This window comes from Podarcis cretensis (genome assembly GCF_951804945.1).
Source record: "Podarcis cretensis genome assembly, chromosome: 5".
NCBI classification, from domain to species: Eukaryota; Metazoa; Chordata; class Lepidosauria; order Squamata; family Lacertidae; genus Podarcis; species Podarcis cretensis.
In genome coordinates, this window is record NC_137174.1 from 35,444,235 (window position 1) to 35,466,302 (window position 22,068).

Sequence of the window (22,068 nt, forward strand, 5' to 3'; positions counted from 1 at the left end):
AAGCATCCAGAAGACAAAAGACGAATGGAGGCCTCTTCTCACAACCCAAAGACTGTCCCCACTCACTTTAATTAATAGAATATTATGTCAGCGTAATTTATCCCAGTTACTGTACTGAGTGAGGGTTTAAGTTGTTAGTCCATCACAACTACCCACTCAAAAGACCTATTTTTCATTTGTGTTTGTATAAAAATATACTATTCCTAAGGGTAGTCACCTTTGTGACTACCTATGCTTGCAGTTTCTCTGTTCTTTAAATAAAATCTGTTTAACAAAACTTTTTTTAAAACTACAATAAAAAGCACTCATTTTAATGTATGTGGTTTTTTTTAAAAAAAAAATTACAGGTTTAAGTGCCCTTTGCTGTTCGTTGGATTATACATCCTTGTACAATTCTTCAAGACAGAGAAGGAAATTTGAAATCATCATAAAGAGGCATTTTTTTGTTACAGTAAGATCTATTATCCCTCCCCACAAGACCATGCACTTCTGTTTATGACACAGATTCTTATCAAGCAACATAGAAAACCTTGTCATTGGATCATATGATTTTAAAAGCTAGACATCATACAAACTCAGGTCAACAATCCAAACTTTCTGAAGTTCTAAGGATTATTTAAGGAACATTCAGCTATGTGATAAAGTCAATTACTTTCAGTTAAAAATTCTCTGTCCGAAATAATATTTCCCCAGCTAACCTAGCAGACTGGTTTTCAAATGATATCCTTCTCACCTCGCACACATTTATTCAGACCCACAATTGACTTTTGCCTTGTGCATTTTGTAAACATTGTGTAGACAGTGAGCTGCAATGACCTAGCTATCTGGTCAAAGGGCTGCATGGAACAGAGAGATACGGCCAGTTAAAGTTTAACCGACAGAACTGTAAACCAACCTGGGGTTTGTTGAACCTTTGGAGTTTGATATGATGATTAGAGTATAACCAGAGTGACACGTCGCAAATTCAGCATAATCAAGGAGAACCCTTCCAGGTGGTGATCTCTGAAATTGCTCAGGTACAGTTTTATTCACTCTGATACCTTATTAAAAAATAGGGGGTAGGCTGCTAAGTTTCTTACTGTCAGTTATTATAATTTGTAAGGAAGGACTTAATCTCAGTTTGTTCAGAACAAGAGAAGCATTTGAAATGTAAAAATTCAATTGCATGAGTGCAGCTCACAGGATGTATATGGCTTTGTCTGCAATCATGTGTTTATCATACAATTTCCCCAGTGCTGGTAATCAGTTGTTTACCAGTGGCATGAGTATGTTGATTTTTAGTATTTGCAAGATGCAGACAACTGCTGGGATAGATACATTAGCGGCAAAGGCTAAAAAGTTGCCTTCTTGTTGTTTGCATGGCTTGCCTTCTCTAGCTTTTCGCCCAAAGCATTGGACATCAAATGCAGACACTGCATCCAGTTTTATAGGAAAGGTAGCAAGACCAAACAGCCACCAGAGAGAAATTGGTTGCTTTCATTTAGAAAGAAATGAGGAGAAGGTAAAAGAGGAGTTCCTGACAACCCCCCCCCACCGCTCCACCAATTCAATTTAGATTTGTTAAAACACAACTCATGGAGGCTAATCATTGTGTGAATGTTTCACTTACAAAGCAGCTACTCTCTAAGATAAACAGAATTCTTGTTCTATTTCTGCATCCATAGCTGTCTGGTTTGTAAGCAAGCACCTCTATGGCTAGCCAAGATAGGTGCCTTTCACTACCGTGTACCAAAGTGTGTACTATAATTTAAAACCAGGGAATGCAAGATAACAAGTAGCATCTTTTACTCACAACTATTACCTCTGGCCTCTATTTTAGATCTGGAAAAGATGAACAGAAAATCAAATTAAACAAAATGGTTCATATTAAATTGCCCGCTGACAGTTCAGCATTTAATGCAAATAGGGTAGCAGCAAAAGACCGACCCGCTAAATTATTAGTGTTGTGGGCCCAGAGTCACCTTTTGAGGATGACATACATTATACCTTTGAGGGCAGGGACTGAACGAATAAAGGTATCTGTATTACTGATACGGTGCCATTGCAAGAAAAACTGAACACAACTTAAAGCATACATCTGTGGATGGAGGGGATGGGAGAAAGAGATGATGTATTTTGCCTTATTGTTGCCTCTGTGTTCAATGGATTACTACTTCTTGCTAAAGAAGCAGTATCATGGGCAGTCAAAGGCAGGGAGAGAAATGCAACTACTATACAAGTGGAACCAGCAACAAAATGTTGCAGAGTGGTGCACACCTATTCAGTGTTCCAGACAGCCGTTTTTCCTTTCAGGAGACCCCATTCCATTCAGCCCGCACCTCAGTTTCTCATGTTTTCCTTCCTAACAGTCAGCATTCTGTAGCCCCTAAGCATGTTCAGACTTCCTTAAGCTTTTTTGCAGAACAGTTGGTATGCTTAGATTACCCCACAAAAAAATATTTTTTGTTGTTCTGTAAACTTTGGGGCTTTCCTGACTATGTTGACATTTCTCTCTTGGTTGAAGTTGGTGTCATTTTGGCTACACAGGAGAACAGCACTCAGAGAAATAAGTTTGCTATTAGTGTAGTTCCCATCAACCACGTTTAGTTATCTCATGCTGCACCTTAAAAAGGCAACCTTTGTGTTTATCTTTATCATGAACTGGATTGTGCATGATGTTGAAGACTACTTGCCTTGTGACATATACATGTGTTGCTTACACACATACACACAAACAAACAAACAAACACAAACACACACACACACACACACACAAACCCCTAATCCTATCTCACACAATCAGAGGTGTTTGTTTCAGTATTGGAGCTGCTGTCAGCAGCTATCCTCAGGTAGGAGATCTTGGGCTCTAACAATAATTATTACTTTCTCTCCCAGCAATGAAAGAAATATTGGCAGGGCAGATGGGAAAACAGGCAAGTGCATCAACTTGAGGGCTAACTCCCTGTTCCACTCTTGGGGGGGGTGGATCCTAGATTTCGGGGTAGGAATAATTTCTGTTCAAGCCCAATGAATATATACTGAAATTTGCTTGTGTCTTATAGTGAGAAAAATCCAATCATGATGTAGTCCATTTATGAATTGCTTGGCAACTGTAGTTTGCAGTACTTTTTGTTCCACACTCAGGCTACATCCACACCATACATTTAAAGCACTCTTATAGCACTTCAAGGGTCATTGCTTCCCCGAAATAATCCTGAGAACTGTAGTTCCTAAGGATGCTGAGAGTTGACACGAGACCTCTGCAGACGGCAACAATTCCCAGCACCCTCAAAAAAGTACCATTCCCAGGATTAAAGTGCTATAAGCATGCTTTAAATGTATGTCGATGTAACATCTGTTCACCTAAGATGAAATTGTGGTCTGCTTTTTTTATTTGTTCCCAAACATACTGTCCTTTACCATTCCAATGCGATTTGTCTAGAAGTGTCTCTGGCAAGTCAGTGTTTTCAAGTGAGTTGGTCTATTGATCTGCAGAAGACAAACACCATTTTTCTTATCTTATTCATGGGCACAGTTACTAGGCTTCCAGCAAGAGCAGCTAACAAGCAGCCTCCAAAAGCAAAAAAAGGGGGGGAAAGCACAGCAGGAGCCTGGAGGGAATGGTAATACACTGGAAACCTGTGTTTCCATCAGATTGAGAAATCCCACGATCTCTATCTTCGCAGTGTGCATTGATCTTTGAACAGTCAAGACAAATGTGTCTGCAGATTGGGAGAGGAGGGGGAGGAGAAGCCACAGCAGAGTGAAGCATTATGAATTAGACTGTTCCAGCTAGATCCTCAAAGGGAACTGAGAGCCAGCCATTAAAATGAGAGTGCAACATGTAGCACGGCTTGTCAATCTTTGGTTATTTTGGCAATGCTGGCGTTATTATTTGCCCATGGCCGTGCAATCGAAAAGAAGCTGGCATCAAAAGAACATGCAGCAGAGGTGGGGTGACCACAGCTCAGTGGTGCCATGCATGCAGAGGATCCTAGTTTTATCCCATTCTAAAAAATAATAATAAACACAGATATTAACCAACACTACAAGACTATTTTATATATTGGCATGACTAGCAATGATTAAGATGAAAAGAGATGGTAATGGGATAGTTATCTTATATAATCTAATGCTGTAATCAGTTGGTTTTAAAAATAAAAACATGGGGAGAGGGCCATTGAAAGCTACTAGCCATGATGACTAGGCTCTACCTCCACAGCTGGAGGCAGCAATGCTTCTGGATGCCACTGGCTGGAAACCACAAGATCTTGTACTCAAATACTGTTTGTGGGTTTCCCCCAAGCAGTAGGTTGGCCACTGCAAGAACAGGATACTGAACTAAATGGGTCATTGGCCTCATCCAGCAGTCTTCTCTTAAGTTATTATTCCTTAAAAAAACCAAAACCACTTACTAAATGCATAATGGATGACATACTGTTAGGGAAATATAACCCACCTCCCCACCCCAACCCCAGAAATGAAATGCCACAGTGAGCAATAAGGAATATGTTTCCCCAGTTTACTTGGGAACTCTAACTTATGTACCATATATATGAAATGAAGAGAATAAGTCTTGTATGCTAGCTAGAGTGCTACCTTAGAGAAAACAAAAAAAATTCCTTCCAGTAGCACCTTAAAGACCAACTAAGTTAGTTCTTGGTATGAGCTTTCGTGTGCATGCACACTTCTTCAGATACACCTTCTTCAGTGTATCTGAAGAAGTGTGCATGCACACGAAAGCTCATACCAAGAACTAACTTAGTTGGTCTTTAAGGTGCTACTGGAAGGAATTTTTTTTTGTTTTGACTATGGCAGACGAACACGGCTACCTATCTGTAACCTTAGAGAAGGAAGACTCAGGTTCAAATACCTGCTCAGCTATGAAGATCACTGGATAACCTTCAGTCAGTCACCATCTGACTGAAAAAGTCTGCTGTTCTAATCTAGACTTGAGTGTATAAAAGGGAAGAATGGGGTTAAGTTCACCGGTTCAATCCCAGTGTCTCCAAGCAGGATTTCCTCTCTGAATCCCTGGAGAACTGTTCCTGGTCACTATAGACCAGGGGTGGGAAAACTGTGACCACCCGAGATGTTGCTGGACCTCAACTCCTTTTTAAATTTTTTGCTAGAATTAGATGTGATTTGGAGGCATGGTCTCCCCCTCCAAGGGGATGAAGCTTTCTGAATTTCAGAATATTAGCTGCAGTGGTTGTCAGTGTTTGTAAAAAGCAAAAAAAAGGGTTCTGACCTCCCTTTGTCACCTCAGCCTGGTCCTCGGACCCTTGTCAGCATAAAAAAGTCCACGAGAAAAGTATCCTTGCAGAGTACTTTCTGCTTTTATTCTTAAAAGTCTTTCTGCAAAAGCGACTGACCAACTGCACACACATCAACACTACCAGCTTTCACTAACTAACCAACCAACCAACCAACCCAACTCAACACCAAACTAACATTTCTCACTCTATATATACAACCTGGTGCAGGCCGCTGACTCATGCTGACCCAGCTTTTTAAAGAATTAAAGAAACAGCGGCCATTTTAGCCGTGACAGTGGTTCTCTGACTTCACCATTTTTGGGTGGGTAAAATATAAATCATGGGGTGGAGAGAGCATGGGTCTGCAAGAAGACTGGGGTGGAGAAAATGTGAAAAACAAAACACCTAGCAAGAACTCTTTTTGCCCAAGGGTCGCTGATGTGAGGTGGACTTATGCCCTGAGGTATTTGGGGAGATATAATGAAGATTTCACAGAGGAAAGCATAGATTCGCATGAAAAGCAAACACTGTTTTTAACCTCCACCAAATCCCCGTGACTGGAATGCCCTGGAAAAATAATTCACTGTGATTAAAAACTAGATCTGTCTGTCAAAATGAATTATCTTCCCCACCTCTCTATCCCCTGCCTTATAAAGCTCTGGTCATTTCCCGAGTCAGCTTGGTTGTGTTTTTCAAGAAAAAGAGGGAAGAAATGGTTGTGAAATTTTTGGAGAGTCGAGGCTACAGAGTGACTGCTCAGAGTCCCTGATCTGCCTTGAGATGCCTTGTTAATTGTGAAGTCTAACTTGGAAACATGAGAAACTTCTCTGCCTCCCCTTGATTTGCATACTTTGGGGTGCACATGTAAGTCGGTGCACATTCCTAGCTGCTGCTACTTCTCTCTGGGCTCACCTCCTTCCAATCAGCATCTTATGTGTGGTCTGGTCTGTGGGAGAATAATTGGGAAATGTTGCTTTGGATGGCAAAATAGTGTCAGTCAGGTTTTTCCTTCCCTTGGTGATCAAAAATATGCTATGTATTACAAAGTAATTTAGATACAGTCATGTGTATTGTCTGAGGTTTTCTGCTGGTTTCAGTGCTCTGAGATACATTCCCAGAAGATGGGAATTTAATGGGTGTCTAGACAAAGGGAGCCTCTATTGTACTCAGATTTAATTATTTATTTTACTTGTTGCATGAGCTGACAATGCCCACATCAAAATTATATTAAAAGGGCAAAAAGATTGTATTTCGACTAAAAAAAGGAGAAATTATATTAAAAGTCCCCTTCTGAAGCAGCTTTTGAATGGGAATAAAAAAGATGCTCTAATTTTAAATGGCCAATAGAATCCCTTTCTTTTTGTAACACTGCGCTTCCAATTCTGAGCTACAAAATACTAAGGAAATTAGAGTCTTAAAAGCAATCTGATAGTGAATAATATCCACCCTATAACAATTTTGCAAACATTGGCAGCTTCCAGTGTTTAACAGAAGCCACCTTAGAAGAAGTGAGATACTGTAAATGTGAAATGGTAATGCAACTTCAGACAGTACTTCACAATCAAACAACAATTAAAAATTGTTAAATTCCCCTGTTAAAGCAGGGAAGTAATTTGATAACAAAGGCTTAAAACTGGATATGAATGGGGCAGCCATATGTATTAATGGGTATGCCTGCACATTTTTGGGGGGGAGTAAAAAAGTGCATGGGTGAGGGTAGCTAACCCCCCCCAACACACCCCAGACACTTATACTTTACTGGGTGGTATTCAACCATCTGTTACTCAGAGCAGACCCATTGAAATCAATGTACTTGACTAAGTTGGGTCCATTAATTTCAGTAAGGTTGACGAAAACTTAGTTGACTACTACCCACTGTGTTCTATGACTTCAAACATTTGTATCCTCCAATCCAGGCTTGCTTCTGGTATCACAACACTTCACACATTCCCATTCCCCCGTTTTATATGTGAAAGGGGCACAGATACATACATAAATCCATGTATCTGCCCTGTTACATCTCGTTTCACTCTTACCTATCAAAGCATATCCTCCAGCATGTTTAGGCCAAAAACCAGGACGCACATCTTCCTAGCTATGTTCCCACGTGAGTCACAGGACCCACGTGAGATCACAGAGCCCAGAAAAGTGCACTTTGGGACTCTGCAATCTTGTGCATTTGCAGGGCTCTGTGATCTTGCAAAAACAGATTGAGACAGTCGAGAGGTATGTCAAACTTATTTACCTAGTTTAAACATTTTAAATTATCCTTTGATGGTAGTGGCTTTCCAAGTTGAGTGTTATTGTTTTCAGATTCATCTTAATACTACTAAGATGGTGTCTGCTAAATTCTGGAAGCTACTACAGTTTGCAAAGCTGTTACAGGCTAAATATGGCCATGAAGCTGGGTGGTCTTAGGCCAGTTACTGCCTCTCAGCCTAACCATCCTCACAGAGTTGTTGTAGAGATTAAGTGTGGAGGAAGAGAACCATGTACACCACCTTAAGCTCATTGGAGAAAGAAGTGGGATAGAATGCAATAAATAAATATTATCTATCACTCATTGGTGCTAACTTGAGCATTATTTAATGTAAATTCTCTCCCCCAAATTAAAACTTGTATTTTATGCTGTAATTAGGATGCAGTCCCATACCCACTTACTATCCTAATACAAACAGGCTCCTAAAATTTGAGTTTCTTTGTACAGGTGTTCATTCCAACAGCATTGTTTACATAAATTCACAAAGCCATCATCATTTACTCAAGGTATGTACAGATCTCAAACTGGCAAAGCAAAACAAACCATCAGTTTTCATGTTGGTTTAAAATCACCAACCACTGTCACACAAGCAGGATATGTGAAGTGGTGAAACTTTCATTATTATATTACAAGGAGTAAAGATAAAGGGACCCCTGACTGTTAGGTCCAGTCGTGACCGACTCTGGGGTTGCGGCGCTCATCTCGCTTTATTGGCCGAGGGAGCCGGCGTACAGCTTCCAGGTCATGTGGACAGCATGACTAAGCCGCTTCTGGCGAACCAGAGCAGCGCACGTAAACACTGTTTACCTTCCCGCCGGAGCGGTACCTATTTATCTACTTGCACTTTGACATGCTTTCGAACTGCTAGGTCGGCAGGAGCATTACAAGGGGAAGGAGCTCCATATATACAAAACTCCAGCAAGTAGTAATGAAAAGAGAAGGGGGAGATAATAGTTTGCCTTAAATTCACACACTGCTTCTGTTAGGGCTAAAAGGCACTTCTCTACATGTGCTGTTGCTTTTTAATGCAAATTGCAACAGCAGGATGAGGGAGCTGAAAATTAAAAGACCAGAGAAGGCATGGCAAGTGAATTTAACCTCATCCTCTTGTGTTGTGATCCAGAGGGGAATCCCGCCAGTATTTGCTATGGGTAAAATCTCCCATTGACATGAAACACTAACTTCAAAAGACCCACACCGAGGGAGGAAAGCCTTAAATTTCTTCTCCACACCTGCTCTCAGCCCATCAACCTCCTTGCCCCCCACAAACTGATTCAGCTCACATTTTTAAAATAGTGCTCATTAGGCACATTTAGATAAACTTAAGGCCTTAGATAAAGGTAAAGGTAAAGGGACCCTTGACCATTAGGTCCAGTTGTGGCTGACTCTGGGGTTGTGGCGCTCATCTCGCTTTACTGGCCGAGGGAGCCGGCGTACAGCTTCCGGGTCATGTGGCCAGCATGACTAAGCCGCTTCTGGCGTACCAGAGCAGCGCATGGAAATGCTGTTTACCTTCCCGCCAGAGCGGTACCTATTTATCTACTTGCACCTTGACATGCTTTTGAACTGCTAGGTTGGCAGGAGCAGGGACCGAGCAACGGGAGCTCACCCCGTTGCGGGGATTCGAACCGCCAACCTTCTGATCGGCAAGTCCTAGGCTCTGTGGTTTAACCCACGGTGCCACCCGCGTCCCTTTGTAGATAAAGTAAGGGCCTAACTATACATGATGCCACAATTTAAGGAAATAAACATTCCAAGGGGACCAATGGGATATTCCACCCCCCCACCCCCCCTCAGTGTTAATTGCTATGCTGGGTTGTTAACTGAAAATATGGCCCATTAAGGGAAAGTGGGCCAGGTGCCTACAACAGCCACCATTGCCCCTCAATGACGCAAGTTAATGACGTGTGTGTGTGTGTGTGTGTGTGTGATACTGATGTGATTGAGAAACATGCCCACACATTCGTGGTACAAGAGGCAGTTCATTGAACTTGACCATGGGGGGGGAGACTTTTTGTTCTCTCTCTTTTTAAATACAACTTCTCTCAGAGCCTACTACCTGAAATCACACTTTCCCTAAACACAACCATTCCCTGAAGAAGGCTTTTCTGAAACATGACCCAGTCATGTTATACAATATTAACTGTACAATTGTAGAAATTGTTGTATTGTTTTTAGTTTATTGAGTCTGTGTCTTATGTATTTCATCTTTTCGTACACCACCTGGGTTGCTTGTGGGTGTGAAGTGTTTTATAAATCTTCAAAATAAAATAGCCTTTATAGTTCACTTTGTAGTGAGGCCTGCTGTATATTTCTTGCCTGAGAAATCTACAAAGTCCCCCCTTGATTCTCTTTGCTTCGTTCAGGTGTTGGATCTTCTACTTTTGTTTTCTAATTCTTTTGAATGATTCGTGTACAGTGTCCCCACCCATATTGTGGTGCTTTCTTTTTCAAAAATATTAATCTGCTTAATTTATCTCAAATTTGATTACAGTGAGCACCCCTAATTAACCTGATTTTTTGGTGATAATCACTCACAATGGAATCAAATCAAAAATCCGGGGATGGATTGGCCGGCACACAGAAAGAAGCTACCCTCCGCACATTAATGCAGCGCACAGGATATAGTTTGATTCAGGTAGGAGTTTCCCTGTCAAATTATTTCTCCTTTGGGACTGCTAATTTAAAGGTAAATTAGGCACCCCAGCTAAAGTTCAATCAATGACTTTCAGAACTTAGTGTTTAAATAAGCTGTCTCTCCCTTCCCACCCACAATGTGTATTGCAAAAATATAAACATTATTCTGTTATAAGGTACAGTACTGCATGCAATGGGACATTTGATTCCTACCTATGCTGCGCCTGGTGGTATTCCAGATACAGAATGCGGGGGAAAACCCCATGTGATCTGGCTTATACAGCAGCCATGCAATCTCCTTCAGGAGGGTGTGGTCTTCCAGAGGGTTCACATTCCCACAACTGGAATGAAAAAGGAAGGAAGCAGCGGTCGCATGGTGAGGGCAGCATTTGCATGCACTGACAGCTTCACATGATAGCTCTACAGTCAAGCGCTACAATGTAAGCAATTTAATTGGCAAAACAAAAGTCCACTGCAACCATACAAATCCTACTATCTGTATATTCTACCCTCTCAAGTCTGTCCTGGTCCCACAATCTCAAGTGGGCTATGGGACAGTGTTGCTTTTGGGGGGGCACCAAATATATTGACTTGGCTGAAGTCTTGAACTGTGTCCCCTCCAACTGTTTTGGATTAAAACTCCCAATTTTTCTAAGATACATCTAATGAAAGCCAAGATGCAAGAACAGACAAAAGCTATGACCAGGCAAAGAAAACCTTCTGGTGTGTTTAAAAAGATATGCAGTGTTGAGAAGAATTAAGCCAGTTTTCACAACATCTTTTGTTCTCTTCAATTCAGGAAAATGGCCAAAGGAAATATGGAGGGCCACCACCAGGCTGGGATGGACCACCACCAGAAAGAGGCTGTGAGATTTTCATTGGAAAATTACCCCGTGACCTCTTTGAAGATGAACTCATCCCGTTATGTGAAAAAGTAATGATTTAAACTGGGCAGATTTCATTCACTTACACACACACACACATTCATATTCTAGGAATTTGACTGTGCAAACAGCAGCAATCCTGAACCTCTCAGCAGAATCAGGGTGGTAAAATAGAAAAGACTCGTGCAGCTCTTCACACATAATAGGACAGGCATGTTTCCTACTCTGAGAATGTCTCTAGTAGGAAGAACACTGCCATACGGGAAACTGCCAGTGTGCCACAGTGGCTCAAGCATTAGCCTTCTGTGTCTAAAGCCCAGGGTCAAATCTCTGGTTGACTAAAGCTATAACTAGGTGGCCTCACAAAAGTCCTACCTTTCAACCTAATAGTTACTGAGTGATTCTTATAAGGCCAAGATATTGCTTTGAGCTTCTTAGACTGCAGGTTTCCCACGGTCATCTAATTGGAACAGAATGGGGGACTAGATGGCCTTTGACCTCATCCACCAGGGCCATTCTTATATTCTTCTGATGCAATTCTGAACAAAACACAGTTCTAATAATTTGCATATGACTATGACCCTGTGTGGTTTTAAGTACTTACTGGAGGTCGCTAATTTGCAAATACAATTCTCAAGTCAGCTTCCAGCTTCCAGGGTGCAAGCCACAGAAACCTAAGTATATAGTATCAGGAGGACTTTGTGTGCGCAATGCCTAAGAATGATTTCACAAGTGATACTAAGAATACTTTTTAGCCTTGTCTATGCCACTTCTAAGTGTTGTTAGTGAGATATATAAAATGGAAAGAGAATTTTTTAACTGAATGTAATTATGGAGCATATGGTGCTATTTTCATTTCCAGTTACGGGAATTTTGAAATGCTAATTCAGATCCAGATACCCCTTCACCAAAGTAGCTGGAACCAACCACAAATACTTACAATAGTTTCCACTGCTTTATATAAATGTTTTGAGCATATTTTATATGTCTGGTAACTTGCATCTGATGAGGTTGACACTTGCTTCTTCTCGTCTCCTGAGACATTAAATGTGTTATGTCTTTAAAGGTGCCACAGGATTCATTGCTGTTTTTTCTTGCAGTGGACAAACTTCTGTAGCTTTTGGATTATGTATTCTCAAAGCCCATTTATAAAATACCTAAACAAGTCAATTGCTTTCTATGCTGAGATACCACATTAACAGATCCACGTTCATTTGGAAACATCAGTTCATATTAAGATTCACAATGTAAACCCATAGGTTAAAATGGAGAGCGCCAGAGCAGTTGGGATGATCTATTACATGCTCAAGGCTGCCAATCAAGCAACAGCTACCATATCACTTCATCACTTATTCTACCTGTATCCCACTATCTTGGTTGAAATGTAAGTGCAGAATCAGGAGAAGCAAGGAAAAGTTGGTATCTTGAACTAGGTTGTATTGTTTGTAATACTGATATTGACAATACTAGTGACACCCATACAGTGCAATGGACAGAGTTTGGGCCTGGAAAGACCAGGATTTGAATTCCTGCTCGGCTATGAAACTCAGTGAGTAATCAGGTGGCCAGGTGGCCTGCACTTTTGATATTCATATAGAAGATGGAATTTCAGCAAGTGAAATTTCCCTCTTCCACACAACTCTTAAATGTGCAGCAGCACAGTCTTCTTTTGCACCTGCCCCCCTTGCCAGATGTACTTCACAAGTTTTTGTGGTGATATCATGGGAATACACCATATACTCTCTTGAACTCCTTGGAAGAAGAACAAGAAGCAAACATGATAAAATAAACAGTACAAATCTTCCTCCAATAGGATTATCCCTGCATTTTGGGATCTATGTCCCATTTTTTATATTCAGCACCGTAATAATCACTTTCTTGCAGCTTAGTTCTAAGTGATAGAACCTCTGAATATGACAGTGAGAGCTCTTTAGACATGAATTGCTATAACTGTGTCCTGAGAGAACATTCTTATAGCCTTTATTCACATCATTGCTCCCATTAACATCAATAAAACTATTTTTGACAGTACCGCCTAGAGAAACAAGCCTTGGCAACAGGGTCAAAGGTTTCTGCGATGAGACAAAGTATGGGGGGAAGATAATGGGTGGATGGGGTAAATATGACAAGTCCTCAACCACAGCCCATTTCCTACTTAGCCAAAAAAAAGTATGGCCACTGCTCATGACAGTGCTGTTAAAGATGTGGAAAAAGAAAACTGCATTACGTGAGTATCTAGCTAAATCTTCATGTGCAATGGAGCATTGTCTTTTCTGCTGTTATCAGAGCTTTGGTTTTTGCTGTCTGTGGAACTGGAATTGTTCATCAAAATTTTGAAGTGTGGTTGCAATGCCCGTGAACACTACTAAGGGCATCATTAGCACAGACACAGTCCTGTGTCATATGCCAACACCTTCTTGTTTTGATGCCTTGTAGTGATTCTTAGTGAGTGCACAAACCATGCTTCCCCTCTCATGAGACACACCACCAATATGCAGGGGCAATTGGCTAGTGGTACAGTATTTATACCCAGGCTTTTAATGAGGGCTGGAAGGGATCCAGTCATGATAACCCTTTGGGTGAAGGCAAGACCCGGCAAATCCAAACAGTAGCTAAGTAATATAGGGTGTGTTATTGTCTAATGTGTGAAAGCTGCTCTAAGCCAGAGCACCCTGCAAGACATAGATACACACGTGTGTGTCCCCCATCCCAGGTTTATGGTGTTATCTGCACACAGGAGCTCAGACAGGGTGTTATCAAGGTGTGTTAATTGAGGTCATTTGCTTTGCTAACCTGCCCAACGGCTCCAGCTCAGCACAGCCTGGACTTCGATACATGCTGCCTCTGTTTATTTTGACTTTGTACATGGGTCAGAAAGCAAATCCTGAGTAAAATGTGCTCTGGTTTATGGTCAAGGCAATGGCCAAGCTAATCTAGAGTGAAGCAGAAATACAAACAGAATCACAAGAACAAGAGAACTTTGTCCAGAGATGTTCTCTAGTGCAGACAAAAGCTCCCTTTCCATGCTCGTTTATGGAAGTTCATGCTTTTGCTTTTGCAGATTGGCAAAATCTATGAAATGCGGATGATGATGGACTTCAATGGAAACAACAGGGGATATGCTTTTGTGACATTTTCTAACAAACAGGAGGCCAAAAATGCAATCAGGCAACTGAATAATTATGAAATTAGGTAAGCATTGTTTGTTTACTAGTTTTGCATATCTCGCTGACACCTGCAAAGCAGGTCTCAATTTGAATATAATGCAACAAATGCAATAAAAGTTGTGCTCTTTAAAACAAAAAAAAAAAGGGAAAACTATAGAAATTGTCTTATATCAAGTTGGACTATTGGCCTGCTTAGCTTGGTATTGTCTACAGTTATTAACACCAGGAGTAGGTGCTCCTTGCCTAAAACCATGTGCAGCAGAACAAAGCGTCATGTTACTAATCAGCAGCTGAAAAGCCTGTGGGCCGTGTCTGTATGCCTAAGACTCCACAGCTGCCAACTAGAAGCAAGAAGGTCATGGAAGGAAAGTGGCCTTTGTGGCAAAAGAGAATTCAAGAAGGCCAGTTTGGGTGCAAGAGGAGTTGATCCCCAACTCCACTGACAAAGTGATACTTTGAGAAGCATAGTTGGTGTCTAGAGATGACTACTATTACTACCACTACAACAAGAAATCATTACTATTTTTGTCACAGAATAAATACACATCTGTTGATTATGTGTTAACTAGTGCTTGTTGCATGTGAAACCTTATGTTGTTAATATCATTATTTTTGGTGAGAACTACTTGCATGAGCAAATTCTCTAGCCCAGGGATAGCCAGTGTGATATTCACCTGACGCTTTACCGCTCTCATCAGTCCCAACCAACATAGCCAATGGTCAGGGATGAGGGGACCTGTAGCAGAGCAAAATTTAGAGAGAACCACCCTGACTATCCCTGCTCTAGGCTACTCTTAACATTTCTCCTCTAAAAAAAACACCTCTGAATTTTATTTCTAAGTAATGAAAACTGGGTATTCTGCAGCCCTTTATATCAGGGCACAGGCAAACTCAGTCCTCCAGATGTTTTGGGACTACAACTCCCATCACCCCTGACCACTGGAGTTGTAGTTCCAAAACATCTGGAGGGCCGAGTTTGCCTATGCCTGCTTTATATTTTTAAGGGCTGGTTCACTTGACTTCTGCTTGACTAACTACACTGTTCAGAAAGTTTGACATGAGAGCATTGGCTCTAAACTGTAATCATGGGTCAAGATTTCACAAAGAGCTAAGCCTGTTTCACCATAAAAACAAACAAACCTGGAACTGTTGTTTGTATGCAGGAATGGTCGACTCCTAGGGGTTTGTGCCAGTGTAGACAACTGCCGTTTATTTGTAGGAGGAATCCCGAAAACGAAGAGGAGGGAAGAAATTTTGGCAGAGATGAGGAAAGTTACAGATGGTGTCATTGATGTCATTGTATATCCCAGCGCTGCCGATAAAGCCAAGAATCGTGGTTTCGCTTTTGTGGAATATGGAAGCCATCGGGCAGCAGCTATGGCAAGGCGGAAACTGCTGCCGGGTAATGTGGAAAGAAAGGGGATTTTAGCATGTCTTACACTCTTCACTTTTCTCCATTCCTTATGCCTATTGGCTTTTAGCTATCGTTTGTGCCTCTTTTATATATAATTTGAACATGAATAGTGGAAAAATTCCCCTAGGATTCAGTACATTATATGCTAGCATTTTAGGGTAAGCGTTAGCACAGTTCTGATTATTTCACAAAGTGAAGCTTCACTCACAGTGCACGCCTGAGCAATGAAGAAATCAAATAGTAACTATGAGAGCCTGTGTGTTCTCATCTATATGCAATCAATAGCACATTTTACAATTGTGTAAAATCATTTTAGCAATAAACTTAAGTACAGAAAACCTGTATTGACAAAATCACCTACTTAATGGCTTGTATCTAAGTTACACTCAGAGTAGACACACTGAAACCAATGTACTTGATTTCAATGAACTGTTCTTGAGTAGGACTTAATTGGACTTCTTTGTCCCATTATCTTTCATTTTATTTATTGTCATAGTTGTGGAATTCTGATTACTCCACAGGAAGGATACAATTATGGGGACATCCCATAGCTGTAGACTGGGCAGAGCCAGAGGTTGAGGTTGATGAAGATACAATGTCATCAGTCAAAATCCTCTATGTGCGAAATCTTATGTTATCAACCACGGAAGAGACAATTGAAAAAGAATTCAACAATATTAAACCAGGTAAATAAAATTTAAAAGGCAGCTTGGTCAGAGTTGCTCAGAGTTTGTTGGTAAACTAATGCAAGAACAATAAACTGTTTTTCAAAAATACTAAAAGGAAAAAAAAATGTGGGAATATCAGGAAAGAAACAAAGCATTTTCCATGAAAAATCTAGGATTGAAAAAAGAATACCACAATTTACACGCTACTATGAGAATATATCTTCTCCACTTTCCTCTTGTGGATCCAGAGCTAAACACTAGAATACATATGCTATATAATATACTAATATAATTTAGGAAATATATATATAGGAAATGTTTTATTATAATATATATTTAGGAAACATAATAAAATATAAGAAATTTATTTCATTCAGGATGATGCATTAACTAGAAAATGCCCAGAATGGATATTTTTAATGGGAGAAATTGGCAATCCTCTGCAAGTTTGACAAGAAAACAGATATGCTTTCTCCTACTCGTATGAAGCTTGACTACTGACTGCTTTAAATCATATGAAATCTAAGATGTTACTGAGTGCTCAGGTTTCAAAACAAGTATGGAATGTTCTTAAGAGCAATATTTCACTTTTATAGAATTCAGCATTGCATTCCCTTTCAAGAACTCAGCAAGCTCATTCTTCAAGACCTACACCCCAAAGATTTCCTGCCCACCCTTCCAGCACATAGAAGATGGCATGAGCAAGGCAATGTCATTCATTGCAATGTCAGGAGGCAGTGGTGTAGTGGTTGGAGAGCAAGACTAAAATTGGGGGGGGGGGACTCAATTCAAATCCCTACCCAACCATGAAGCTCACCTTGCGCTAGTCACCATCTCTCAGCCAAACCTGAGGATAAAACTGGAGGGGGCGCATACACACACCATGCATGCCACTTTGAAGTCCTTAGGAGAAATATTTGATGAAAGGATATAATGATCAAATTGTCAGACTAGGACTTGGAACTGGCACACCGCATAGCCAGCATGCAGATTATTTTTGTGTTCTGACCTGTGCAAGCAACCAAGTTATGGCATCATTGGTGGCTCCTCCACTCTGTTAAACTGGACTGCCGGCTGCCAGAAGTTAGGATTGTTCCATAAACCAACTAACACTCAGTTTTGTTTAATTGCATATGCTTGGAAGAAAGCTTACCCCCCCCCCCCCTTGTTTTTGGTTCTGCAAACCCAGGACCTCAATTAACATTTTTAACAGACCATACTCTCTGAAATAATTTAATAAAATATTGCATAATCGGCCATCAAAACAGAAATTAACATGCGTAAAACTCCCATTCCATTGCGCAGAACTCTGAACACAAATTCTCCAGTGGCTCATTATAGGCCCAAAGCTACGATATAAAAACTGAGTGATAAGAGAAGCAATTATACTCAGCTTCAGAAGTCTACATGCTTAGCTAAAGATATAGCTTCTGTGAGAGGATATTTTTTAAGCTTTATTTTTCCTGAAGTTATATGTGTGTTTATTCAATATTACAGTTCTGTTACTTTGGATTTTTACTCTTCCTCTATCCCTGAGGGGTTCACAACAAATTTAGTAGACGTAAAATACCCAAGTGTTCAGAAATCAAAACCACAGCCCAAACATGTCCACCCATGGCACCTCTTTCTACCATTTTCCCAGTGCCATGTGTTCATCTATTGTTGTGCATTCAACTTTAAGTAACTGAGATTAGACACAGGAACTTTGCTGGTAGTCGCTTCTGCTTCTTATCTATCAGCAAAGTGATGATTCAGGCAAGAATTCTTGGGAAATTCCCACTCATCCAGAAAATCGGGTTTTCAAATCTCGAGAAGAAAATCTGGAACATTAGGTTGTGAGGATTAAGTAAGGACTGCAAACCTTCCCATCACTACCCACCCACATCCCCCTCTCTAACTATGGACTTCCTCACCATAAAAATGTTTTAACAATTTGAGATAGTGTAGAAATATTTTGCTTTTAAGCTAAACCCTGACCTTCCTTAAATTAATTACATCAGGCTGACATCCACACACAAAATCAGACCATGTCTCAGAACTACTTTTCACATGCACTTGGGGAGGGGGTGTCTTTATGTTAACATGATGCTTCCTAATAGGTGGATAAGCCAATGTGCCAAGAGGTTCATCATACCCATTTTAGGAGCACCTTTCTGCAGGCCAAAGGACAAAATAAGCAAGACTGGGCACATAAGTTTCTATAAATGGTTCATGGCTTGCAATGCCCAGATCTAATATTTATTTACTGTAGAATATTTTATAAAAAAATTAATCATATTAGCATGGCAGATTAATGACCAAGGACACAACTCAAGCAGACACTTTCCACTGTAGCAATATCCAAGACAGACCTAACCTCCAAATCTTTTCTACAGGGTCAGTGGAACGGGTAAAGAAAATCAGAGACTATGCATTTGTGCACTTTAATAACAGAGAAGATGCTGTTGAAGCCATGAAAGTGTTAAATGGAAAGGTAATGCTGCATTAATTTAGTACTGGCTAGAAGGGATGTAGAGAGAGTTGCATGTATATGGCAAAATAAGATTTTACAATGTGTGTATATGTGTGTATATGCACTATAGTGCTAGCAGAGGCTTGCCAGAGTTGTGCATGTTTGACCTGGATGGTTTTGGTTTACACTAAAGTTATTTACTGGTCTTTCAATTCTGTGATACTTGTTCCATTGTTATGGTTTGGATCTTGACACCATTGCAGTAAGACTAAAATCATGCTTCCTATTTATGGTTCTAGAATCGTTCCAAGTACCAGTGCAAACCGTTCCCCTTTCATTATTCAATTTCCCCTCCCTCTGGAAAGGTCAACTGTCAGATTACAATTCATATACCACTTGACTGCCACTTGCCCACTGAGCAATCGTGTGGGCATATCCAAAGCACCAGGAATGCATGGTGCTGGCATGGAAACTGCCATGCATCCATGTGATGGCAGGCTTTCAAACATCATAATCCTCCTACATGGACCCACTGTTATATGGAGACATCTTCAATAACCTTCCACATGAGGGCTCTTAGATGGGAAACGGCAGGGCCTGTAGGGGTGACCTCATATGAGAGGAAGCTCCATACAGAAGGAAGCATCCCTTCAGGTACTATGATCCCAGATCACATCTGAGATGTGAGAGGTTTAGTATCTGCCACAGTATTGGAGAGTGTATTCATGCATTGATATGCCTCATTTTTCTGTCATGTCTTTTTTTGTTTAAAGGTAGTGGATGGCTCTCCCATTGAAGTCACATTAGCCAAGCCAGTAGACAAAGACAGCTATGTTAGATACACCAGAGGCACAGGAGGGCGAGGAACAGTGTTGCCAGAATATACTTATACATTTGGGCACGTATATGATCCTACTGCAGCCTACTTGGGAGCCCCAGTATTCTATGCACCTCAAGCCTATGCTGCTATTCCCAACCTTCATTTTCCTGCTGCGAAAGGACATCTCACCAACAGGGGCATTATCAGGCCACCATCCATCAGAGGTAATGCTTGCTCACTGGAAGTATATAATGTTACCAGTACAGCCAAAGTTCAGAAGAATCTTGTTTACATCCTTTATAGCATGGCAAGTAATTACATCATTGCAGTAAAAAAAACCAAAAACCTGGGCACTTTCTCTCAGATGGTAAGGCAACTAAATAATAGCTTCCATAGGCAACCTGAGTGCACAGATAGGTTGGGATCAGGCATTCCTTCAGGTAAGCACCAGATATTTGAACTGTGCTTAGAAATAAAGCAAAAGTCAACGTTCTGTTGCATACCTTCAGTTTGCCTTTAAAGGAGGAATGTGGCCCTCCAGCCAGCATAATCAATGATCAGGAATGGTGGGAGTTGTAGTCTGTTAGTACCTAGAGGGCCACAAAGCCCTAAAGCTTACTACAATGGTTCCCCTTAATACAGTTGTCTGTGCTACCACATATTTTATTATTATAGTTCTCTATCCTGCCCTTCCTCCAGCAATCTGTGGATGTTGCTTTACTCATGCTCCCATCAGCTCCAGCCAACATGGCCAATGGCCAAGGATGATGGGAGTTGTAGTCCAACAGCATATGGAAAGCCACAAATTCTCCATCCTTGCCCTAACAGTCTCTCCCCCCCCTCTTATTTTGCATTCACATCTAACTTAAGTACCACCTCTCCCATTTATGAGTCTCCACATAAAAATTAGACTTTAAGCAAATGAAAATAAAATTGCACAAAGAATCTTAAACAATGCGGTATATGTCCTCTATAACTCAATGGGGCTTACCTCTGAGTAGGCACATATAGGACTGCACTGTGAGGGATGAATTACTAAATTACATACATGTGAGTGTGTACCATCTCATAATCTCAGTTGGAATCTGTGATAGGATTGGGGTGGCATATAAAAAGAAGTTTCTAGTTTGATGAAAATGGGGTCAAATGTAAACACCGAAACTGATAAATTTAAATTCATTCCTTTCTATGTCGATCAGTCTAATTTGTAGCTATTGCTCTTCATCCATAAAATGGGGATAGATTTAAAAATGGGTATAATAAATCAAAACAATCTGTGCATGAGCTCAATGGAAAGGTAAGCTTCATATTAAGCCAAACAGAAGAAAGGAGATGAGGAGAGTAATATATAATTAATATGTTTTTACCCAAACCACCATGTATTCCGGCAAATCACAAAATGAAGACTGGCCCGAGACCTGGCTTGTATTATTAACAGTATGCCTGGAATTCAGTGCAAAATGATACTGCTGGAAGGATGCACTTGTGGCATATACATTGCAGCAGGTGCAGTTCCCCAGTTCACATTGTTTTCTTGACTGAGGCCTTTTTTAAAAAAATGAACCCAAGGTGCCTGAAGCTTTGTGAGCTAAAATTACAGTTACTAAAAATAACAAACCCCTCCACAAGGTACAGTCCCATCGGTGCTTGTGCATATCCATGCACATTATTGCCCTTCACTTCAAAGGCAATAAATGGATTCTGTGCTTTGAACATGGCTACTTTTCATTGAACTATGTTCTGTAAACACGGAAACAGCACAATAAACTTTAGTATCAGAGGCATAGGGCTGTATTCAACTAAGTTCTACTCAGAGGAGTCCCACTGGAATTAATGACCTAAGTCAGTCATGTTTCTTAACTTCAATGGGTCTAATCTGAGTTGAACTAGCATTGAATGCAACCCATAAAAGCTTTACTCCACACTGGTGGGGCTAAATATATTGAAGTGATTGAAAAATTGTCTACGCAGCACTGTCAAAATCTTCTGCCTGAGCTCAGCCACATCTCCTTATCTAACTGTAGGGCTTGCCTTGCCCAACAGTTGAGCTGGTCATGGTGCCCAATAGAATTTTATATCGCCATCACCAGTCTCTGTAATCATGTGTCAGTGTGTGGGATCAAAGTCTTCCAATGAATTAAGAATCGGAGATTTTCCGGTAATTTGATTCAGTTTAATACCTTCTTACATTCCTAGAAATTTACATGAATGTACCTGTAGGGGCTGCTGGAGTTAGAGGACTAGGAGGACGTGGCTACTTGGCTAACCCTGCCCTGGGTCGTGCATACCAGCTCAAGGGAGAGAAAAAAGGGGAGGACAAGCTCTACGACCTTTTGCCAGGAATGGAGCTTACGCCAATGAATCATGGCAGTTTAAAACCGCAAGGAATCAAACTTGCTCCACAGGTGGGTAAGATATTTAGAATAAATGATGTTCCAGCTTTTGGCCAATGCATGTGTCTTTCTGTTAGCTCTAGATACGTAAAGCAGATGTAAAGAAAAATAATTCCTGGGGTTCATCTTTGTCTTC

General features: G+C 40.8%; 1 protein-coding gene across 2 annotated transcripts in view; it reads right to left on the reverse strand.

Moving 5' to 3' along the window:
• PRKG1 (protein kinase cGMP-dependent 1) overlaps positions 1-15,586 on the reverse strand; it is a 660,310-nt gene extending 644,724 nt beyond the window's left edge. For both annotated transcript variants that reach the window (XM_079976270.1, XM_079976269.1), the window contains exon 1: positions 15,326-15,586. In XM_079976270.1, the coding sequence (XP_079832396.1) occupies positions 15,326-15,483 (158 nt within the window). In that variant the 5' untranslated portion in view covers positions 15,484-15,586. The remainder of the gene's footprint in view (positions 1-15,325) is intronic.
• Positions 15,587-22,068: the final 6,482 nt, after the last annotated feature.